Source organism: Odocoileus virginianus, chromosome 18 (assembly GCF_023699985.2).
Source record: "Odocoileus virginianus isolate 20LAN1187 ecotype Illinois chromosome 18, Ovbor_1.2, whole genome shotgun sequence".
In the NCBI taxonomy this organism is placed as follows: Eukaryota; Metazoa; Chordata; class Mammalia; order Artiodactyla; family Cervidae; genus Odocoileus; species Odocoileus virginianus.
This window is the reverse complement of record NC_069691.1, coordinates 44,338,832-44,363,013: the sequence shown is the minus strand read 5'-3', so window position 1 is coordinate 44,363,013 and position 24,182 is coordinate 44,338,832. Positions and strand designations below refer to the sequence as shown.

General features: G+C 37.2%; 1 protein-coding gene across 2 annotated transcripts; it reads left to right on the top strand.

Moving 5' to 3' along the window:
* Positions 1 to 633: 633 nt before the first annotated feature.
* On the top strand, positions 634 to 22,844 carry PBK (PDZ binding kinase). Of its 2 annotated transcripts, XM_020877887.2 has the most exons (9): positions 634 to 813; positions 1,708 to 1,820; positions 2,377 to 2,454; positions 4,530 to 4,623; positions 9,008 to 9,150; positions 12,576 to 12,745; positions 14,622 to 14,751; positions 21,369 to 21,545; positions 22,165 to 22,844. In XM_020877887.2, the coding sequence occupies exons 3-9, from the start codon at positions 2,397 to 2,399 to the stop codon at positions 22,362 to 22,364; spliced, it is 972 nt and encodes a 323-aa protein (XP_020733546.2). In that variant the 5' UTR covers positions 634 to 813; positions 1,708 to 1,820; positions 2,377 to 2,396; the 3' UTR covers positions 22,365 to 22,844. The 2 variants fall into 2 exon arrangements, with proteins under 2 accessions (XP_020733546.2, XP_020733547.2); XM_020877888.2 differs by lacking the exon at positions 1,708 to 1,820.
* The last annotated feature ends 1,338 nt before the right edge of the window (positions 22,845 to 24,182 follow it).

Genomic DNA, 24,182 nt, shown 5'->3' with positions numbered 1-24,182 from the left:
TATTGAATAAATGAACATATCCTTTTGTGGCTCAGCAGATAAAGAATCCGCCTGCAATGCGGGAGACCTGGGTTCAGTCCCTGGGTTGGGAAGATCCCCTGGATACGGGAAAGGCTACCCACTCCAGTATTCTGGCCTGGAGAATTCCATGGACTGTATAGTCCATGGGGTCGTAAAGAGTCGGACACGACTGAGCGACTTGCACTTTCACTTGAACTGAACGTAGTGATTACAAGAGGTAGCAAAATTTCCGAGTATCTATGTTGCTACTCAAGACAAGTGCATTTTTAGTTATAGTGTTTCAAGGCCACATTTGTAATAAAAATGACAAAAGAACCATCACATATTCTGGGCACAGCGTTCGCTAATTGGGAAAGGATTTCAGTCTAAATACAGGCATATATTTTCTTTTTAACTGAAGTTGTCCCTCTGAAAGGCCGACAGTGGCTGTAAAAGTCAGATCGTCCTTTGCTGCGCTTCTCTACCTTTTATTTGGCTTCAAAGTATTCCTATTGGGTAGTAAGGTGGGATCGATGAACAGAATGAAAGGACTGAAAAAGAACAGGAACGGCGAATCCGGCTTGGTGTGTCCTTTCCGCCGCCCCGTAGTTCGCGATCGACGTAGGGGCGGTGCGTGCGCGATTTTGAAAGCCCGGCGGGTTCCATTTGGAACAACGGTAGCCGAGTCCGTGTGTTGGCTGGTCGGACTCCACCCCCTCACCCCTGGCTGCCGCGGAGTGTTGGGGGCCGCTCGGGACCAGTTTTCAAGACAGCCTTTCCCTGGACGTCTCGTCGTCCCACCTCGTGGTTCTGGTAAGGAGAGAGCTTTTAGGGGTCCTGCCGCGAGTGGGCATGGCCGGGGGTCCCGCGTCTTCGAGCCGCGGCCTCTTTGCTTTTTTGACAACTTGGGGCCTGAAAGGAAGGTGGAAGACGTTGGGAATATGGCGTTAAACTGGGAATTATCTTAAGAAGCATCTTGGAGACCCGAGTACGCATCAGACTTACGGGGTAGGGTGGGGATTCGAAGAAAGAAATCGCTCTTTTCTCAAATCAGAGCTTGACACTCTGTACTTTTTACGGAAGCGCCTTAGGAGCCCGCCAGGCTCCTCTGTCCGTGGGATTCTTCAGGCAAGAATACTGGAGTTGGTTGCTGTTTTCTCCTCCAGGGGATTCTCCCGACCTGGGGATCGAACCTCCTGTATTGGCAGGCAGATTCTTTACCACTAATGCCACATGGGAAGCCCAGGTGCTCTTTATTAAGGGATATTAAATGGCTCAATGCAGCATTTAATCACAATGTTCTGTCTTCCTCCCTAGTTTTTTATAGACAGTCCAAACGAGCTTATAGACAGGTAGGAACAGTTTGCTTTACAGTAAATCTAATACAAAACCAAACCTTATTTCAAAAGAAAATTTTTTTTTAATAAAAAAGAATTTTTAAGAAATATGTTACGGAAGAAAAAAAAAAAGCCTGGATTAACTTGTTTGTGTATGTACATTGTATTTTCATAGATAATTTTAAACTCATAGTTTACTGAGATGTAATTAACATATCATGAAATTCACTCTTTTGAAAGTGTACAATTAAGTGGTTTTTGGAATGGAGTTGAATATATTAAACCACTACCTAAGTTTAGAACATTTTCATCACCCCAAAAAAGAAGGCATACACCAGAGCTCTCACTCCACCTTCTCTATTCCCTTCAGCCCACGGCAGCTCCTCATTTATTTTGTGCCTGGATTTGCCTCTTCTGGATATTGTGTGGAAAAACAATCATATACGTGGCCTCTTGTGTCTGCTTTCTTTCACTTGGCATAAGGTTTGCAAGATTCTTTCATGTTGTAGTATATATGAGTACTTCATTCCTTTTTATGACTAAATAATATTCCCTATGTAGACTATATACTGTTAAATAATATTTTATTGTGTGTAGTGTATGCCATATTTTCTTTATCCATTCATTATCTGATAGCTATTTGTTTCCTTTTTTTGACTGTTATGAATAATACTGCCTACAAAGCCAAGCTCTTAAAAGCATATAAAAAATCTGTTAATAATTACTCCTGGGAAGTGTGGGAGGGTGCTAGTCATTTTTTCTTTTTTTTAACCAAGTGCATACATTATTTTTTAAATAAAGACCTACAATCATTAATAGCATGACCTTGGGTAGTAATTTTACTTTTACTTTATCTTTCTCCCTCTCTGGGTTTCAGTTTTCTCATTGTAAATACAATTGGACTAAACATTTGTCATGGTCTTTTTCAGTTCTCAAATTTTTTGTAAATGAGTGACAGTATTATAGGAATTTTTACTTCATGAATGAAAGATGTATTTTTTATAACTGCAGTGTACCTTTCTATTTATTTTTATCATAGGACCTTAAGTGATTATTACAATGGAAGAAACCAATAATTTCAAGACACCAAGCAGATTATCTGAAAAAAGGAAATCTGGTAAGATATAAAACCTTTCTTCATTGTTACTGATAGCAGAAATGTCTTCATAGTATTATAGTTTAATCCTTTCATTGTTATCTATCACACAGGAACAATTTTAGTATAAGTTATCTTTATAATGTTGATCTTAAGAAATAAGACTTCTTTTATAGGTCAGAGTTTGGTCATCTGTGATCTAATTTTATTGACATTCTAGCAGAATTGTAGGTTCTCCCTGGTGAAGAAGCAACTTAATTTGAACCTCAAAGGAACTACTTTATCTTTCCCCCTCTATATATGGGAAGGGTATTTTCCAAGGCAATTCAGCAGACAGAGGGTAATCTGTCACTTCAATTTGACAAGACCTTTGGGCTTCCTTTCTTTGTGCTTCAGCCTGGAAAGTGTCTCTAAGCAGTAGGTTAGGGCAGTGATAGGACTCATCTCATTAGTTTCTCTCCTTTCAGCGTTTATAGTCCTGCCCTGCCTATTGTCAAGTATGTGAAAACCATTATACTTTGTCAGATTTTCTAGTTGTTCATGGCAAAGGGCAATCCAAGAGCAGTTAATTGTTCATGAGCAAAAGTAGGACTACTCTATCTCATCTCTTTTAATAACCTTATACTACTTTGTAATATAGATATGCTATAATTATGACTTGAATGTTGATTACTGTTAGGCTTTTCTTTTTTTTTTTTTTTTTTTGTAGTCACAAAAGCAGATCCCACTATTCACATGCATGCATGCATTCACGTGTGTATATGGTGTTTTTGGCTGCATGCTGTAGTGCAGGCATTAGCACACTTTTTGTAAATGGCAGACAGTAAATGGTTTAGGCTTTGTGGGTCATATAGGAACCCTTTTGGCATAGTGTTCTTCCTTTCTTCTTTCTTCCTTGCCTGCCTCCCTCCCTTCCTTCTTTCCTTGCTTTTTGCCTAAATTAGCATTACTTTGATTGCTGAAAAATATTAATAAATTTATTTTCTTTGTGGTGCTTTGTATGTGTCTCTGTCTCCTGAAGTCCTGTTTACTGTCTCCAGAAGGCTCATCTCCTGGAGAAGCTGAAGGTGTGTTTAGAAGGGTATGTTCCAGGAAGAGTTAGAGGTTTAGAATCCAGGTTAATGTTATCAAGTACACTTAATCTGTCTCTGTGTCCCCTGTTCTGGCTCCAGAGGAATAAGACAGTCCCTGGTGAGACTGCTTCCATTCTGTGTGGTACCTTGGATTCTCTCATCTCCAGGATCTTGTCCCTAATTGTCTTTGTTCTAAGGCCTCCTCGGGTTCTTTTCTGGACATGGAATCTAGCTCTTCTGTTTTGAAACCAGATTTGAATTCTTGACTCTGTAACCCTGGCTTCTTTAGAAAGTTGCTCTCTGGAATCCATTCCATGATAAGAGTTGTGCATAAATGCCTTGATGAGGGTGTGTAATTGAGAGGAGCGTGGCTGGTTTGACTCTGTCTGTCTTTTCTACTTTGAATCTGCTCTTCAGGGTGATCTTGGTGTTGGCTTGATTCAAAGTCATCCTCAGGTTCTTATCTTTTCTGAAATCAGTTCTAGGCCTTTGATTCTGAAACCAAATCTGGATTCTAGGCTTTTCAGTGTTATTAAAGGCAAGTCTTCATTTGGTAGCATAATCTGGATAAGGTTTTTGGTTAAAAGTGCTGATGAGGGTTTTCAATTGATCTGTGAATTTGGTATAGCTTCTGTTTATACTTTGTTGCCGTGGTGTTGTCTGGATAGTTGTCTTGGGCCATGTTGGAAGAGAGTCATGAAGTCTAAGGATTCAACCAAGAGACCTTCTTTATCTATTTTTTAACAACCCTTTTAAAATGTAAAAATCAATTCTTAGCTTATGGGTCATATAAAAACAGGCTGTTTTGCTGACCCCTGTTTAAGTGTTACTGTAGAATAGAGCTCCAAAAGTAGACTTGGTCAAAGGGTATCCATTGAAAGTTAGGACACATAGTGTCAAATTGCTTTGCAAGACTTTGCCAGTTAATTCTCTTAACAATGATTTGTTGAGAACATTAGGGTGCATCTGTGGAGGTCTTTTCAAATACTAATTTTATCTTTTATTTCTCCTTCTGACATTTAGCATTATGTTTAACTCCATGTGTACATATTCCTGCCTCTCCATTTATGCAGAAGCTTGGCTTTGGTACTGGGGTAAATGTCTACCTTATGCAAAGGTGAGTATAAGATTTCACGTTAACATTTTTACACGGAACCATAGTTCTACTGTACTTAGAGACAAAAGGAATGTGAAAATTCAAATATTTAGATCTGGGGTATATTCGTATTTTTGCCAGAGCTCTACCTGGTACATCTTTCTCCTAGCTTCCTCTTAATGGATTATTAAAAGAGAGGTAATTTGTAAATTTTCCTTGGCTTGTGTAGGAGGGGGAAGTGACAGAGGAAAGGGATTCCTGTGTGATAATAACACAGAATTATCAATAAGAAAACTTCAAAGAGGATACCAGTGTTGGGAGATACCAGTGACTGTTAATCCCTTCTATCTGGAGAGTTGCCTTCTCAGGATATTCTCTTCTAAAGAAGTAAATATTTTTATTTTATTTATGTCATCATTGTTAAGTGAGAAGGGCAAATACCTGATTCTAAAGTAGGAAAATTGTATTATTAAAAGAAAAATGGAATACTAGAATAGATGCTAGTAGCCAATAATATTACATATGACAACAAACACATTTTTACAGAGTTGTTTCTTTTATTCATTACTCTGTACCTAGTTTCATGTTTATGAAGTGCCAAACAGTTATGTACTGTTTAGTGCTCCCTAGGAATTAGCCTGATTAGTCCAGGGCAGCATATCATTAGCTTCTCTAGGTTTATGTTGTTTCCAAATAGAAATACTTACTTGAATAAAAAGTTGGTGAATTGAGACTAGTATAGTGGTTTTATATAAGTGGGTCTTCTTGAAGCATCTTTGCAGCTTAAACACCCCCTTTTGTGTGTTTGTCTGCTGTTAGTTTTGTGAACTTCCATTTCTTAATATCTAAAACTGTTGTTTTAAGTTATTTTGAAAGAAAAACTTATCACAGTTTTGTGGCTAGTCTCATTTTTTTCCTTAAAAAAGTTTTTTTTAGAATGTGGAGTGTGTTGTTAACAAAGTTACACTGTATGTGACTTAATTAGAAAACTTCATTGGCAGTAGCAGTTCCCGCCTGACCCTCCCAGTCCTCCATGTGGCTCTGTTAGCTTGGGATTTTCCTTTATAGTAGCCTAGAGATTTCCTTGGCATCTCTGGTGAATTGGATCCTCTGTTTTTCTTATTTCACCTCTTAGTATTTCTTGGTTTACATATCATCTGGCTGAAGACATTTGCTAGTGCCCCATGAAAAGATGCACAGAAGATACATTTTTGAGAATTTACTTTTCTAAAAATGTTTTCACTTTATACTTGTACTTGAGTGGCCTTTTTTGTTTGTCTAGGTCAGAATTCTCATTCAGAAGTATGTTTCCCCTAGGATTTGAGAACATGGTTCAGTTGCTGCTGTTGAGAATTCTGAAGCCTCTCTGACTGCTGAGTCTTGCTGTTTCTGCTCTATGTTATCTCTTCCTCCTGCTCTCTCGGAACCTTATATGGTCTTCTGTTTGTCTCCACTGTTCTAATTTCACAGTGACATGCATGGGTATGGACCTCTTGGAACCTGAAAATTGCTATTGAATTTTTGAGAGGTTATTTTAAAAAATTACTTTGTTGATCATTTTCACCCCTATTTTTCTGTTCTCTGTCTTGGAACTCCTATTATTTGGATGTGGGATTTACTGGCCCAATCTGAAAGGTTGTTTCTGAATCACACAAAGACACCGGGGTTCTTGGCCACCGGAGGAGAAGAATTCAATCTGGGGCCAGAGACAAGGCTGGATCGCGCAGAGCTTTTGTGTGATAAAGTTTTATTAAAGCATAAAGGAGATAGAGAAAGCTTCTGACATAGACATCTGAAGCGGGTAGAAAGAGTACCCACTTGCTAGCCTTAGCACTGGAATTATATGCTCTCCAATTAGTTATTACAGTGAATCAAAGGAATGTCTAGAGGTTGTAAAGACCTCACCAGACCTACTCCCATGATTTAACAGAATTAGCCAGAAGGTTTTTTCCAGAGACTGTCCTCAAGCAGGATACATTATTGTTATATAATCCTAAGGAATGTAGAGGGGAAAAAAAAGTTTGTCGTTTCTTCCTCCTTGAGAGTTCCAGACCCCTCTCTCCTGGTGACCCTTAGACTTCTTATCAACCTGCCTAGGAATTGACTCTCTCAAATCTTTGATCTACCTTTATTTTATTTTTGGTCTGTTTTTCTGTTTTCTCTTTTTGTTTTATTAATATTTTCTCGGAAATTTTCCCAACTTCATTTTCTGATACTTCTATTTCGCTTTTCATTTTTGTCTATCTTGTTTTTAATTATTTTGTTTTAAATTATTATCTTGTTTTTAATTATTATTATCTTAAACAGTTTTCCTTTTTAAGATGGCATCCCATATCTTGTGGGGATGCTAGACATGTATATCTTGAACTGGATGTTGATAACACAGGTATGTTCATGTGTGAAAACTCACTGAGCACTTCAGGCACATTTGGTCATGAATTACTCTGTTCCTACATAGACCGCAGGTTCTCAACTGTGTCAGTCTACCTCAGGCTAAATACCTTCTGCTTTTTCTCTTTCAAAGTCAAGTCTTTAGTCTTCAAACTGAAGTTTTTATTTCAGTGGTACCTGAGAGGGATCAAATTTGTATGTGTATGTTCATTTTAATTCAGAGTATATATTATTTACTGTTAAATTTGCACTGCTGGATTAAACCCAACATAGCTGTGATGTATTATTATTTTTAAATAAACTGATAGAATCATTTTGCTATTGTTTAGAATTTTTACATCTCTAAGTGAAATTGGCTTGTGATTTTTCTTTTTCTGTTGTCCCTGTTTGATTTTTGTTTTTTTAATTAAAGTTATGCTAGATTCATAGTCCCTTTTCATTCTATTCCCTGGAATGGTTTGTATGAAATGGAGCGTTTCTTTATAGTTTAGTAAACTCAACTCTAAAATTGTCTATGTTTTGTATTTCTTGTGGGAAGATTTTTAAACTCTGGATTATGTTTCTTCTTTCATCAGTTTTCTTAACTTTTTTAAAGAATTTGTCCATTTTACCTTTTTATTGGCTTAAACGTTTTAGTATTCACTTGAATATTTTTTAAATCTCTGCTGAATATGTCCCCGTTTTGGTTGGCAGTATTGTTTGTGTCTCCTTTTGTTTTTTTCCTTGTGCAGTCTCAACAGAAATTTGCCTGTTGTATTAGTATTTTCCGTGAACTATCTTTTAACTTGGCAACATTTTATTCAGATTACATAAATAATATCCTTTTCATTCTGTAACCTACAGGGTTAGGATAGGATATAGATAGGTTAAGATATACGGAAAAGCTGAAGATGGATTTGCTTACTGAATTATAAATAATCAAGAGCTATGGGGTACCCCTTGAAACTTGAAAAATAAATCTTTATATTAAAAGAACATGGAAGAGGTTATTCCCAAATGCTATTGTTAACTAAAACTGGAGGTTTAAGAATAGTTTAAGTACACTTACACATGATAGATGTATATGAATTGAGAAATCTAATGATCCTTTGAATACATGTTTTCTGATGTTAAAAAAAAGGTCCTGCAGTCACAGAGCTGTGCTCATGAGGTAGTACAGAGCTAAATGGATTCTTGGTTCCATCTCGTTTTATATTCTTATGGTTGAACTTTCAATCTTTAACTTTTGAGGCTTTTTGACTTTTGTGCCCAAATGTTGCCTAAACTGTGTCCTTTGTAATTGGCCATACTCATAAATGCCTACCTTATGGGGTGAACAAACCTTTCCCTGACTTCATTTTACCTGTTTGTTTATTTAGACCTCAAAACAGTTATACCTTACGTGTTCTTAAACAGCTGCATCTTCCTAGAAAATAGTTTACATTTTTTTCCCTATTCATATGTTTATTATTTTCTCCCTAAACACATGTATATGGTGAGAAGTATATCAGATGAATTGGTGTGTCCGTTAGAGCCACAATATTTGTTGGTAAAAAACAGTCTGTTATTTGCATGATTACACAGGAGCCAAATGTATTTTGTACATGTCTTCTTTAAATTGTTTCTTAGACATTAATGTTTATTACTTTAACATTCTATAATTTATATCTGGTACATATAGTTAAATGCTTTTTAAGTAGTTGGTAGTTTGACATGATTGAATGAAAAAATTAGAAAATACTGTAGAAATTTTGAAGTTTAAAATCTATAACATTTCATCTTTTTCCTTCTAGTTTTCTCTTTTTAACCCTTCCCTTCCAATATCAGACTTCTCTTGTAATCAGTAGGTTTATCAGTTGTATGACACAGTTAAAAAGGATGTATAACAGAAATGTTGATAGTCTAAAAATTTTAAAATTAAAAAAAAACCTAAAATACTCTCAAGTCTTTTTCAAAATGTGAAAGTTCTTATTAGTCATTTGAACTGTATTATGTATTAATCTTTCTGTACATTTTTGGTTACTTATTTTTTAAGATCTCCAAGAGGTTTGTCTCATTCTCCTTGGGCTGTGAAAAAGATTAATCCTAGATGTAATGATGATTATCAGAGTATGTATCAAAAGAGACTAACTGATGAAGCTAAGATTTTGAAAAGCCTCAACCACCCAAACATTATAGGTAAGTTCACATTTACTTAATACCATTTATCTGGTATAGTATCTTGTTTATCCAGAAATGGTTTACATATTTTAACTGCTTACACTAATAAAAAATGAAGGGCGTGATGAAGTTTGGCAAGAATCAAATTAATGTAAACATTCTGAAATAAAAATTAGTGGGACTTACCTGGTAATCTAGTGATTAGTACTCTGTGTTTCAACTGCTGGGGGGTGTCGGTTTGATTCCTGGTCAGGGACCTAAGATCCTATAAGCTGTGTGGCTTGGCCAGAAAAAAAAAAGTATATTTTTAGATGCAACAAATTTGGAAAACTCAGCAGTGGCCACAGGACTGGAAAAGGTCAGTTTTCATTCCAATCCCAAAGAAAGGCAATGCCAAAGAATGCTCAAACTACCACACAATTGCACTCATCTCACATGCTAGCAAAGTGATGCTCAAAATTCTCCAGGCTTCAACAGTACGTGAACCATGACCTTCCAGAAGTTCAAGCTGGATTTAGAAAAGGAGAAGGAACCAGAGATCAAATTGCCAACATCCGTTGGATCATTGAAAAAGGAAGAGAGTTCCAGAAAAACATCTATTTCTTCTTTATTGACTACACCAGAACCTTTGACTGTATGGATCACAACAAACTGGAAAATTCTTGGAGATGGGAATACCAGACCACCTGACCTGCCTCCTGAGAAACCTGTATGCAGGTCAGGAAACAACAGTTAGAACTGGACATGGAACAATAGACTGGTTCCAGATTGGGAAAGGAGTATGTCAACGCTGTATATTGTCACCCTGCTTATTTAATTTTTATGCAGAGTCAGTCAGTCAGTTCAGTCGCTCAGTCATGTCTGACTGTTTGCGACCCCATGAATCACAGCACACCAGGCCTCCCTGTCCATCACAAACTCCCAGAGTTTACTCAAACTCATGTCCATCGAGTTAGTGATGCCATTCAACCATCTCATCCTCTGTCATCCCCTTCTCTTCCTGCCCCCAATCCCTCCCAGCATCAGGGTCTTTTCCAATGAGTCAACTCTTCTCATGAGGTGGCCAAAGTATTGGGAGTTTCAGCTTCAGCATCAGTCCTTCCAGTGAACACCCAGGACTGATCTCCTTTAGGATGGACTGGTTGGACCTCCTTACAGTCCAAGGGACTCTCAAGAGTCTTCTCCAACACCACAGTTCAAAAGCATCAAATTTTCGGCACTCAGCTTTCTTCACAGTCCAACTCTCACATCCATACATGACTACTGGAAAAACCATAGCCTTGACTAGACAGACCTTTGTTGGCAAAGTAATGTCTCTGCTTTTTAATATGCTATCTAGGTTGCAAGCGTCTTTTAATTTCATGGCTGCAATCACCATCTGCAGTGATATTGGAGCCAAAAAAAATAAAGTCAGACACTGCTTCCACTGTTTCCTCATCTATTTCCCATGAAGTGATGGGACCAGATGCCATGATCTTAGTTTTCTGAATGTTGAGCTTTAAGCCAACTTTTTCACTCTCCTCTTTCACTTTCATCAAGAGGCTTTTCAGTTCCTCTTCACTTTCTGCCATAAGGGTGGTGTCATCTGCATATCTGAGGTTATTGATATTTCTCCCGGCAATCTTGATTCCAGCTTGTGCTTCTTCCAGCCCAGCATTTCTCATGATGTACTCTGCATATAAGTTAAATAAGCAGGGTGACAATATACAGGCTTGATGTACTCCTTTTCCTATTGGGAACCAGTCTGTTGGTCCATGTCCAGTTCTAACTGTTGCTTCCTGACCTGCATATAGGTTTCTCAAGAGGTGGGTCAGGTGGTCTGGTATTCCCATCTCCTTCAGAATTTTCCACAGTTTATTGTGATCCACACAGTCAAAGGCTTTGGCATAGTCAATGAAGCAGAAGTAGATGTTTTTCTGGAACTCTATTGCCTTTTCAATGATCCAGCGGATGTTGGCAATTTGAATATGCAGAGTACATCATGAGAAATGCTGGGCTGGATGAAGCACAAGCTGGAATCAGGATTGCTGGGAGAAATATCAATAACCTCAGATATGCAGATGACACCACCCTTATGGCAGAAAGTGAAGAGGAACTAAATTAGAGCCTCTTGATGAAAGTGAAAGAGGAGAGTGAAAAAGTTGGCTTAAAACTCAACATTCAGAAAACTAAGATCATGGCATCCAGTTCCATTACTTCATGGCAAATAGATAGGGAAACAGTGACAGACTTTATTTTTTTTGTCTCCAAAATCACTGCAGATGTGACTGCAGCCATGAAATTAAAAGACGCTTGCAACCTAGACAGCATATTAAAAAGCAGAGACGTTACTTTGCCAACAAAGGTCCATCTAGTCAAAGCTATGGTTTTTCCAGTAGTCATGTATATGAGAGTTGGACCATAACGAAAGCTGTGTGCCAAAGAATTGATGCTTTTGAACTGCGGTGTTGGGAGAAGACTTGAGAATCCCTTGGACTGCAGGGAGACCCAACCAGTCCATTCTAAAGAAAATCAGTCCTAAATATTCATTGGAAGGACTGATACTGAAGTTGAAACTCTAATACTTTGGCCACCTGAAATGAAGAACTGACTCATTTGAAAAGACCCTGATGCTGGGAAAGATTGAAGGCAGGAGGAGAAGGGGACAACAGAGAATGAGATGGTTGGATGGCATCACTGACTCAATGGACATGAGTTTGAGTAAACTCTAGGAGTTGGTGATGGACAAGGAGGCCTGGAGTGCTGCAGTCCATGGGGTCACAAAGACTTGGACATGACTGAGCGACTGAACTGAAGTATATATTTAAAACTTCATGGAATAGATATAGTCATTATGGTATTGGTACCATGGAGAATTCAGGAATGTAAAATCTTCATTTATGTAATTTCCTTTTTTCATTTTTAATACAAGTAAGGCTGGTGAAACCATTATATTTAGGAAGACTTGCTGCTGCTGCTGCTAAGTCGCTTTAGTCATGTCCGTCTCTGTGCGGCCCCATAGACGGCAGCCCACCAGGCTCCCCCGTCCCTGGGATTCTCCAGGCAAAAACACTGGAGTGGGTTGCCATTTCCTTCTCCATGCATGAAAGTGAAAAGTGAAAGGGAAGTCGCTCAGTCGTGTCCTACTCTTCTCGACCCCATGGACTGCAGCCTACGAGGCTCCTCCATCCATGGGATTTTCCAGGCAAGAGTACTGGAGTGGGGTGCCATTGCCTTCTCTGAGGAAGGCATAGAGTATTAAAAAATATTTCAGTTTGTGATACTGTTGGCAAACACTGAAGGCATTTAAAATTAGATCTACTAAACAAGTTTTGTAAGCACTAGCTGTTTCATTTTGTACTTGACAGTGTTGATCCAGATCTGTTTTCAGTCACATTACTGTAAAAGAATTAATACTTTCGTTTTTCCTTACTCCAATAAGAAAATGACATGTTTTCTTTAAGGTTACCGTGCTTTCACTAAAGCTAGCGATGGCAGTCTGTGTCTTGCTATGGAATATGGAGGTGAAAAGTCTCTGAATGACTTAATAGAAGAACGAAATAAAGATAGCCGAAATCCTTTTCCAGCAGCCATAATTTTAAAAGTTGCTTTGAACATGGCAAAAGGGTTAAAGGTAACTATGCTATTATGTTTTGAATGAGTTTTGTGGAACCTAAAAATATGAAATTATCTACAATGTCGTGTTTAATTTTTGCTGTACAGCAAAGTGACTCAGTTATATCTCCTTTTTCATATTCTTTTCCATTGTAGTTTATCACAGGATATTAAATTTAATTTCCTGTTCTTTACAGCAGGACATTGTTGTATGTCCATCCTATATATGGTAGTTTGCATTTGCTAATCCCAAACTCCCAATCTTTCCCTCTCTCACCCAGCCTCCCCCTTGTCAACCACAGCTCTGTTATCTATATTTGTGAGTCTGTTTCTGCTTTGTAAATAAGTTCATTTGTGTGTTTTATATTCCACATATAAGTGATATAGTATTTGTCTTTCTGACTTAGTATGACTAAGTCCATCCATGTTGCTAGAAATGACATTGTTTCATTCTTTTTAATGGCTGAGTAATACTCCATTGTGTATGTGTGTGTATACCACATTTTCTTTATCTATTCATCTATGATGGACAGATACTAATATACCTAGTTACAAGGTGAAAATTTTTTTTTTCCAAGAGAGGGAGTTGCCTTAAATCTTTATAGAATCTTTCATACTGAAGAGTATACTGTTTTGATCAGCAAAGTATTGTTAGAGGCCTTCACACTTTCACATGGCCTGAAATCACCCATGTCAGGAAGTTTTGCTTATAGAGATTGCATGTTAGATTTAGTTAATTGGACTGTTATTTAGTCATTATTCCTGGGGGTATATTCTAACCCTCTGTTGCTGTAAACAAGCCTTTCAAAGACTGCTTTGTGGGATGTTATTAGACATTGTTTATATACATCTATAGGTCAAATGAAAAAACCCTTACAGGGTTATACAAATAAATTATTGTATCTTTGAGTTAGACATGCTGTTAGAAATAAAAATTCTGTATCCTGAATAACTTAAGTAATCATGGCTCCAGAAAATTGTTGGATGACTCAAAAAACAGATTATGTAATGTAGTGATGTCAAGAGTTGCATGTTGAGTTCAAATAAAGTTGATTCATGAAATGTGAAAATGGAAAAAGGCAGTATTTCTAAATATATATATGTATTTTTAAATATATATTTTAATATGCTATAGAAAAACCTATTTTAAATAGGTCGGATAAGCTAATAATCTTAATCATTTAATAATTATTTTAAATGTGTGTGTATAATAGATTTAATAAATTACATTATAAATATATTTGAGCATATTCAATTTATGGTTAACAGCATTTAAGTAAGCATAGTAAGTGTTCCAAGTTCAATACCAAGAATTGTTTCTGCATCTTTTGCAGGCCCAAGTCATGGAGTGTAGATGCCTAAATGCTGATGAATGAAAAAAACTGTTTTGTACGATGTTTTTGATTATGGATGAATATTATCACTTGTCATTTCTAAGAAAGGGTTAAAGTATAGCCTTAGATTACATTACTGCTTCCTCTTGTGAAGTATGTGTAGCATTATCTCAATAATTTGTTTGCAGAAACTGTCATTGTGAAGGTTACAAAATTATTTCCAAAATAATCGTACATTTTGTAAAATTGTAGTACATTTTGAAATCTGCAGTATCAGTCTTTGATGTATAAGTATGTGAGGTTGGCTTGAAAATTAAAAGTTGGTTTATCTGTAAATAGACATCAATTTCCAAAGAATCTTTCAGATTTCTGGTGAGTATGGTAGACTAAGAGATGGCATGGGATGGTCCCTTCTCTAGCATCAAATAGTTTGAAATGATAGACAGATAGAAGTCTGTATGTTAGGCAGGGAGTTCAGGTTGTTATTTTTGTTTGAAAGTTATACACTTTTTTATTAGTTTGTATTTTTGCTCAGATGTTTTAAATTTTTCACTATTTTAGTATCTGCACCAAGATAAGAAACTGCTCCATGGAGATATAAAGTCTTCAAATGTTGTTATTAAAGGTGATTTTGAAACAATTAAAATCTGTGATGTAGGAGTCTCTCTTCCATTGGATGAAAATATGACTGGTAAGCAGAATTCTATTTTAAACTGGTTTCTGTACAGTTTTAAAGTTTCTATTAATTACATATTTAAAAATAATAACTTCACATTCTTCAAAAATCAAAAACTATTAATAAAAAGTGTGTAATAAAAAATATCTCTTCTGTCTCTGTTCTACTCAGCCTCCAGCCCCTTCCCTTGCCACATACACAATATAAATTATTGGTTTCTCATTAGTATATATTTTAATTGAAGAAACATGGAGAAGTGTTTCTAACCTGGATTGGGATTTTAAGTGGTAAAAGATCTGGGAATAGAAAATAAAATTTTTATGTTTTATAAAGAAATTCATTTAGCATCAGCATAATGACAAGATTTGGGAAACTGCTAGAAAAAACTGGAATGGGAGTAGAAAAGGATTACTTACTAAGGCCAGTCTTCTGCGTTTTGCCTCTTAGCCCACCCCACCTCATTCTTCTCTTTATTGTGAATACTAACCATTCTCAGGGAATTTAAGGTATGTTCTTTCTTTCTTTCTTTCTTTCTTTTTAATACATTCTTTTTCTAAAATATTCTTTTCCATTATGGCTTACCATAGGATATTGAATACAGCTTTCTGCTGTACAGTAGGACCTTGTTGTTTATCCACTCTATATATAAAAGCTTACATTTGCTAACCCCTGTGTCCCCCTCCATCCCTTCCCCAGCCCCCTCCCCCTTGGCAAGCACTGGTGTGTCTTCTGTACCAATGATTCTGTTTCATAGGCAGGTACATTTGTCTCATATTTTAGATTCCACATATAAGTGATATCATATGGTATTTGTCTTTTTCTCTTACCTCACTTAGTATGATAATCTCTAGTTGCATCCATGTTGCTACAGATGGCGTTATTTCATTCTGTTTTATGACTGAGTAGTATTCCATTGCATATATGTACCATGTCTTCTTATCCATTCATCTGTCAGTGGCCATTTCGGTTGTTTCCACATCATGGCTATTGTGGACGGTGCTGCTGTGAACCTAGTGGTGATGTGTCTCTTTGAATTCTGTTTTGGTCTGGATACATGCCCAGGAGTGGGATTACTGGGTCATATTTTTAGTTTTCCTGAGAAACCCCCATATTGTTTTCCACAGTGATTGTACCAACTTACATTCCCACCAACAGTGTAGAGGGTTCCTTTTTTTCACGTCCTCTCTAGCATTTGTTATTTGTAGGCTTTTTAATAATGGCCACTCTGATTCGTGTGAAGGTGGTACCTCGTTGTAGCTTTGATTTTCATTTCTCTTAATAGTGATGTCGATCATCTTTCCACATGCCTGTTGGCCATGTGTATTTTTTATTTGGAGGAATGTCGGTCTGTTTAGATCTTCTGCTCATTTTTTTATGGGTTTGTTTTTGTTGTTGAGTCATATGAGCTGTGTGTGTGTTTTGGACATTAATTCCTTGTGAATTGCATTGTTTGCAAATATTTTCTTCCATTCTGTGGGTTGTCTTTTCATTTTGCTTATGATTTTTGCTGTGCAAAAGCTTGTAAGTTTGATTAGGTCCCATTTGTTTATTTTTGTTTTTATTTCTATCACCTTGGGAGACTGACCTAAGAAAACATTGGTATGATTTATGTCAGAGAACATTTTGCCTATGATCTCTTCTAAAGAGTTTTATGGTGTCTTATGTTAAGCCTTTAAGGCATTTTGAGTTTTGTGGATGGTGAGGGGGTATGTTGTAACTTCATAGGGCTGTACAACTTTCCTAGCACCATTTGTTGGAGAAACTGCAGGGAATTTAAGATATGTTCTTGATGAGGAACAGAGCCAAAATCCAGAAGCCTCAAAGAAAACCACTGCTTTTGACATATTATTTAATAAATAACATTTAAATTTGCCTCTTTATATAAATAGAAGGGGTGTGTGTGTGTGTGTTAGTCGCTCGGTCGTGCCCGACTCTTTGTGACCCCATGGACCATAGCCTAACAGTCTCCTCTGTCCATGGGATTCTCCAGGCAAGAATACTGGAGTGGGTTGCTGTTCCTGTCTCCAAAATATAAGGTATAGGGGAGGCTAATACTGTTTATAACTTACGTACATCTTAATTTCCAGTTAAAGTCTACAAGTTGAATTGAAGGAAAACACCAAGATAAATAAATTGACTTCATAATGATGTCTGTAGTCAATAAAGGTAGAACTGGCATGAACCCTTAGGCCAAATAACTGGTACGAGGTTGTAACTTTAGCAAATAAAGGGAGAAATTGTCAAAAAGAATAAAAATAAGATTTTAGCCTAATTGTCTCAATCATTAATAGATCTAATAGACAAACTAAGATGTAGAAGATCTAAGTAAATAATAAGTTCATTTTCTATGCGTTAGAATATTTATTAAAATTGACCATATACTGGTTAGGTTACAAAAGAAAACCTCAAGTTACAAAAGTAAGAATAGACTAAAGGTTAACATTCATTATCCTCAGATCTATAAATATAGAAATTCATGTACAGTTGGAAATAAAAACTCAGTTTTTTCAGGAATTTAAAATATTTGTAAATAGTCCTTAGCTGAGAAGTAGTGAAATTCCAGTTACACACTATTTAGAGAATAATGAGAATGTAAGAGCAAATCAAAACCTATTTGATATGGTCCAAAAGTACTCAAAGGAAAACACTGTCATTATTTAACCTTTATGAAACTGAGTTTTCAGCTGAAATTAGAAAAAAAAAAAAAAAATGAAACCCCAGAAGAAAAAAGCAGAAATGACTTAAAAATCTACAAATTTTGCAATATCGCAATATAATCTATGTTATTATAGAACATATCAAAGAGAATATAGAGATTATCCTTGAGGATACATGTTCAAACACAGCCAGGAAAATTCTGTGAAAAAGTGTTGAGTAGGAATTTTCTTGATGAGATGTTAAGTATTATGAAACTGTAGTAAGTGACACTAATGCCAAACTAGACAGAAAATTTCAACATAAGAGTCAAAAGATAGTTCCCAAATATATGAGATTTGTTATATGATAAAGGTGACGTTTTTGTATTAGTGGGAAAAGAGGTAGTTAAATTAGTAAATGATGGTATCTGTTTATTTTAGAGAAAGTTGTTTTCTGTTCTCACACTCTAATCTCTGTAGATTGAAGATTTTTTAAAAAGTAACAGAAAAAATTGTTGGTGAATATTTCCTTAATGTTGGGCTTAAGAAGGACATGAGAGGCAGAAACCACTTTTTAAAAGAAGTCATGACTACTAGAAAAGTCATTGAAAAATTTCCCCATTCTAGTATGAACAAGAGTTTAGGTTAACATACTCTCATGCACTACATAGAAGTCGTAATGTTATCATTAAGGTTAAGATCAGTTTTATTATGGTAACATAAACCCTCAAAAACTCAGTACCTTAAAATAAGCAAGGCTTATTTTTCAAGCTGCATATCCACTAGGCCTGTGTTCCATGTCATTCTCACATCAGGACCTATAACACGCTAGGATATCTGTTGTATGGAATACAGCTGTCACTGTGTCCATCACTGTGGAAGGTAAAAAACTCTAGAACTGCACTGTCCACTGCAGTTTTTTTGGTTGTGTTTAGTCACTCAGCCGTGTCCGACTCTTTGTGACCCTGTGGACTGTAGCCTAACCAGGCTCCTCTGTCCATGGGACTTCCCAGGTGAGAATACTGGAGTGGGTTACCATTTCCTTCTCCAAGGGATCTTCCTGAACCAGGAATTGAACCCACATCTCCTGCATTGCAGGCAGTCTTTATTACTGAGGTACCAGGAAGCCTGTCTACTACAGTAGCCACTAGCTATATGGCTATTTAAACTAATTACTATATTAAAAATTCTTTAAATTCATTTTCTCAGCCACTTTAGCCACATTTCAAGTGCTCAGTAGCTATATGTGGCTAGTGACTACCATACTGGACAATACAGATAAAGGACATTTTTATCATCACCAAAGTTCTGTTGTACAGTGCCACCCTAGAAAGTCTTGCCCTGACAATTAAATGCCCCAGTTCAGAAATGACGTAAGTCACTTCTTTGACAAGTCACTGCCCGGAACTAGTCAAATGGCTTCACCCAAGAACATGACAGGCCGGAAAGTGTGGTCCTCCTATGTGTCTAGAAGGTAGTCCTTCTGTGTACGTAGATGGTGGGGAATAGCAATAGTAATTACCACCGTGTGTAGCCTTTTCAGAGGGCAGTTTAGATATATGTTTTTTCTCTGAAAAACAACCCTTAAAAATGTTTATGCCCTTCAGTCCTGTAATTCCATTCCCAAGAACACATTCCAAAAAAAAAATTGGGCAGTATGGGTATTTTTTACATTAATCTGTTATATTAATTTCTGCAAAAGTCAGAAGCTAGGACTAGGCTTACAGAAGAGTTGTAACAGAAGAATCAAAACCCATGCACCCTTGAAAACAAAGCATACTAAAAACAGCAAAAATCCTAGTAAACATGCTAACTAACACCTTAGATTTTCACTGCCAGGCAGCATCAGTCCTGTATGGCCATGAACCCTGTGTTTGTGCTTCCTTGAAGGTAACTATGATGGCATTTACTGTAAAGCTAAATTAAAAATTTGCCTGTCACTTAAATGTGGAGTGTTCCCCAGTGACTCAGTGGTAAAGAATCCGCCTGCCAATGCAGGAGACACGAGTTCAATCCCTGGGTTTGGAAGATCCCCTGAAGAAGGAAATGGCAACCCATTCCAGTATTCTTGCCTGTAGACTGGCGGGCTACAGTCCATGGGGTCACAGAGTCGACAGGACTGAGCAACTGAGCACACACTTGGGAAATCTAGAAAATAAACAAATGAGTATCACGAAGAAGAAACAGATGTGGAGAACAAACTGGTGATTACTAGTGGGGAGAGGGAAGTACCAAGAAAAGGATAGGGAATTAAGAGACACACACTACTATGTATGAAATAAGTAAGCTACAAGGATGCATTGCCATTGTTGTTCAGTCGGTAAGTCGTGTCTGACTCTGCTACCCCATGGACCGCAGCACACCAGGCTCCTCTGTCCTTCACTGTCTCCTGGAGTTTGCTCAAATTCATGTCCACTGAGTCGGTGGTGCTATTTATCCATCTCATCCCCTGCTGCCCCCTTGTCCTTTTGCCTTCAGTCTTTTCCTGATGAAAAGTACATATGTTAATGATGGTAATTTCTGGGTTGATTATTTACCAAATATTTTTAATAGTATGTATAGTCGGGCACTGTGCTAGGCACTATATAGAGGAGAAAAGGACACAGTCCTTCCCCTTGAAGGATTCCTAATCTAGATGGAAGGTACCCAGCAGCCACCTTGTTATCAGATGGCTGTTGCTGGTATGGCAGTGCTTAAGTTCAGGTAACGCTTATTTTACTTAATAATGTTGCCAAAGTATATAGTGGTGCTGGCAATTCAGATGTGCCAAAGAAAAGCCATAAAGTGCTTCCTTTAAGTGAAAAGGTGAAAGCTCTCAACTCAATAAGGAAAGAAAAAAAATTGGATGCTGAGTTTGCTGAGATCTGCTGCAACTTGTATCTGTGAAATTTTGAAGTAGGAAAAATATTTATACTAGTTTTGCTATTACACCTCAAACCTTAAAAGTTATGGCCACTGTGTGTTGTAAGTGCATGGTTATGAAGAAGGCACTCATTTGCACAGTAAGATAATTTTGATGGTGAATACATTCTCATAACTTTATGACAGTATATTGTAATTGTTCTATCTTATTATGTTATTTTTGTTGTTACTCTTGTAGTGCCTAATTTATAAATTAAACTTTATTAAAGATGTGCATGTATAGGGAAAAAATACTATATATATATATGGTTTGGTACTGTCCTTAGTTTCAGGCATCCACTGGGGATCCAGAAATGTATCCCCCAGGGATAAATGAGGAGGGGGGCGCTACACCAAAAAGCATAAAATAATTGAGTAAGTCAAACCAAAAGTCCGACCTTTTTATTGAACACCATAAAACTTAACTGAGAGCATTAAGACGTTAAGTAAGTGAGAGATCATGATTATGGACTGACAGTACTGTTAAGATGTTAATTCTTCCCAGATTGATCTAGTGATTCAGTCTAATCCCAGTTTCAGCTAGAAAGCTGGCCGTCTCATGACAATTGAGAAGTTGCCTCTGACATTTAAATGGAAACATGAGTGGACCTGTGTCATTCCTGGGCAGAGAAGCTTAAAAGCCTCTGTGTAATTCCACCTGTTCCCTCTTTGCTGATCTAGCAATCCTAGAGGCAGGGAAGTGGTCGTCTCTCAGCTGAGACAGCACAGTTTGGAAAAGGAAGAAACGGACAGAGTAGGTGATGTACTCAGGGTCACAGAGCTTGCACAGGTCTTTGAACCCGGGTGAGGCAGTCTGGCTCAAGTCTGTGCTCCAGACATCCACAATCTACGTTTGTGCCCCTTTCTAAGAGAATTGTTTCTTTACACCCTTGCCTACTGACTAGCTTTTTGAATATGTAACAATCTGATAGAGAAAACCTCTTTTTACAAGATTGAATATATTTTCATGTTTACTGGCTATATTAATTAAACTACCTGTTAAATAACTCGCCCATTTTTCTTTGGGTTGTTTGCCTTTCTTAGTGGTTTCTGGTGCTCGCCCTTTTGATCAGTTTGCCTGTATCTTGTTTTCAGTGACTGACCCTGAGGCCTGTTACATTGGCACTGAGCCTTGGAAACCTAAGGAAGCTCTGGAGGAGGATGGTATTATTACTGACAAGGCAGACATATTTGCTTTTGGTCTTACTCTGTGGGAAATGATGACTTTATCTATTCCACACATTAATCTTCCAGATGATGATGATGATGAAGGTATAGCTACGTGTTTTTAACATAAATCCCAACCTCTCAGTTTGAACTAAGGAATAATTTATAAATTGGGGCTTCCATGGTAGCTCAGATAGTAAAGAATCTGCCTGCAATGTGGGAGACCTGGGTTTGATCCCAGGTAAAGAATCCACCTGCAGTGTGGGAGACCTGGGTTCTTCCCCTCCAGGGAAGATCCTCTGGAGAAGGGAATGGCTACCCATTCCAATATTCTTACCTGGAGAATTCCATGAACATAGGAGCCTGGTGGGCTACAGTTCTTGGGGTTGCAGGGTCAGAAACTGGTTTAACCTCATACAAATGAGATGTATATTGAGAACAGGGAGATAAATTGAGAAAATCCAGAGGAGCAAGAAGTTACCTTAAAAACTCCTCTTGCCTGAGAAAATGATTAGAAAGCTACCCTAGTAAGGGGATTGGGGTTGCTAACCTTTAAATCCCTGACAATAATTAATCTACACCATGGCAGGACAGTTTAAGAGACTGTGTAAAATGAAAAGCATATTGGATGATGAATTATTTCAGGACAGTGAGCTTGAGCAGTTGTTAACCTTTTCCATGATTTAAAGTGATTTTAATTGTTTCTTAACTCCTTCATGAGCAGATAAAACTTTTGATGAAAGTGACTTTGATGATGATGCATACTATGCAGCTCTGGGAACTAGGCCACCTATTAATATGGAGGAACTGGATGCAACATACCAGAAAGTAATTGAGCTCTTCTCCGTATGCACTAATGAAGATCCTAAAGACCGTCCTTCTGCCGCGCGCATTGTTGAGGCTTTAGAAATGGATGTCCTGTGATCACCTCATACCCATGACTGCTGGAGCCTCAAGTATGGCTCATGTATATAGGTATTCTGTTTACCATGATACATTTATGTAGTTATTATGACGATCCATACTTACTAGATGGAAGTGGCCTATTTTAGGACCATAGATAGCACCTTATTAACATTTGAACAACTGTTTATTATAAAGGTAGTACATGTATGCTTATGTTAATAAGCATTTAAAATTGTAGAGGGTTTTCTATAAAGTGTAAGACCAGAGGCCTGGGATGTGGCTCATAAGAGGAGTTCCCTGGGTATATCCAAACATTTTTGGTTAAGGCTTGTCTTGTTCCAGAGCTTTGGTTTTTGCTTTAATTTGTTGAATGCATTTTCTGTACTGGTATCTTTAATATTTTTATTTACTGATCTATATCTTAAGCATATCACAGTATTGGTGTAAATAAAACTCTAATAGGACAATATAGAATAAAGGACATGTCAGTTACCCAAAGGTGTGTTGAGTGTTGTCATTAAACTTACTGAGTGAATGTTAGCAGGTTTTTTCCTCTTTCTTGGCCTTATGTTGTTAATCTGTAAAATGAGAGTGATTTGAATCTTTATTTTCTACCTTTGAGCCACATCTCCTGGGATTTTTCAAGTGCTGAATTGTGCTTGTCAATCTACTGATACGTCTAGGGTAAAAATTACTGTCACGTGGGGGATCTTAGATTAAGAACCACTGCACTCTGGGCTTTAAACAATTCTGGAATTCAACAGAAGTTTCCTTCTAGTATGAGATTGTACCAAGCAATAGTATACACATCATTAATGGCTTATCTTCTGTTAAAACATCATTAAAGTGTCAAGAAGGTGAATGGAACTGTATATAAAAACCATGCTGCTGAAGTTGTGCTTATGTTATAGTCTCAAATGCTACATGAGAAAAGGCTGAAAAATTGGTGAGCTAAGAATCTCGGAAAAACCAGGACTCCTTTCCAATAGCAAATAAATGAGCAGAAATTTTAAAACAAAACCTATCATAGAAAATAGAAAACAAACATAATAGGGTCAACAATGCCAGAAGTTGGGTCTTTGAAAATCTGAAAGATTGATAAGCCCCTATCAGATCTCATCTAGAGAGCAAAAAAGACATGTCAAGACAGAAACATCACTGCAGATCCTATATATACCCAATCTCATTCATAAACATGTGAAAAATCCCAAACAAACCCAAACTGATAATATAAAAAAGAAAAACTTCATCAAGACCAAGTTGGATCTATTTTAGGAAGGCTAGGTTGGTTTAACATTTAAACAACCATATTAATATAGGAAAAATCAAAGGATGGAATACAAATTTTGATAAAGTTCAGTATCTCTTCAAGAAGTTTAAAGGAGTCTTAGAAACTTGGGGATAGAAAGGAACTTCCTTAATATAAGAAAAGGTGTCCATATCTAACAAAATCTGTAGGAAACATCATTTTACACTAATGTGGATTGGAAGTGAACGTTCCACTGAAAGTCGTATGTTGACACCTAACCCCCAACGTGTTTGTATCTGGAAGGTGACTGCAAGAGGGTGAAGCCCTCACAAATGGGATTAGTGCCCCTATAAAAGAGATGTGAAATAAAATTTGTATTTTATGGCAAAACAAAAACTTCAACAATGTTCTCTGTTCTTTGGCTTTCTCTCCGTTCCCCTATGCACTATGTACCTGCATTGTATTGACCAAACCTCCCCATCAGCAGAAATACCTGCCAAGACATAAAGATGGCTAACAGGCACATGAAAAGGTGCTCAACATCCCTAAATTAGAGAAACTCAAAACTACAATAAGGTATCATCTCA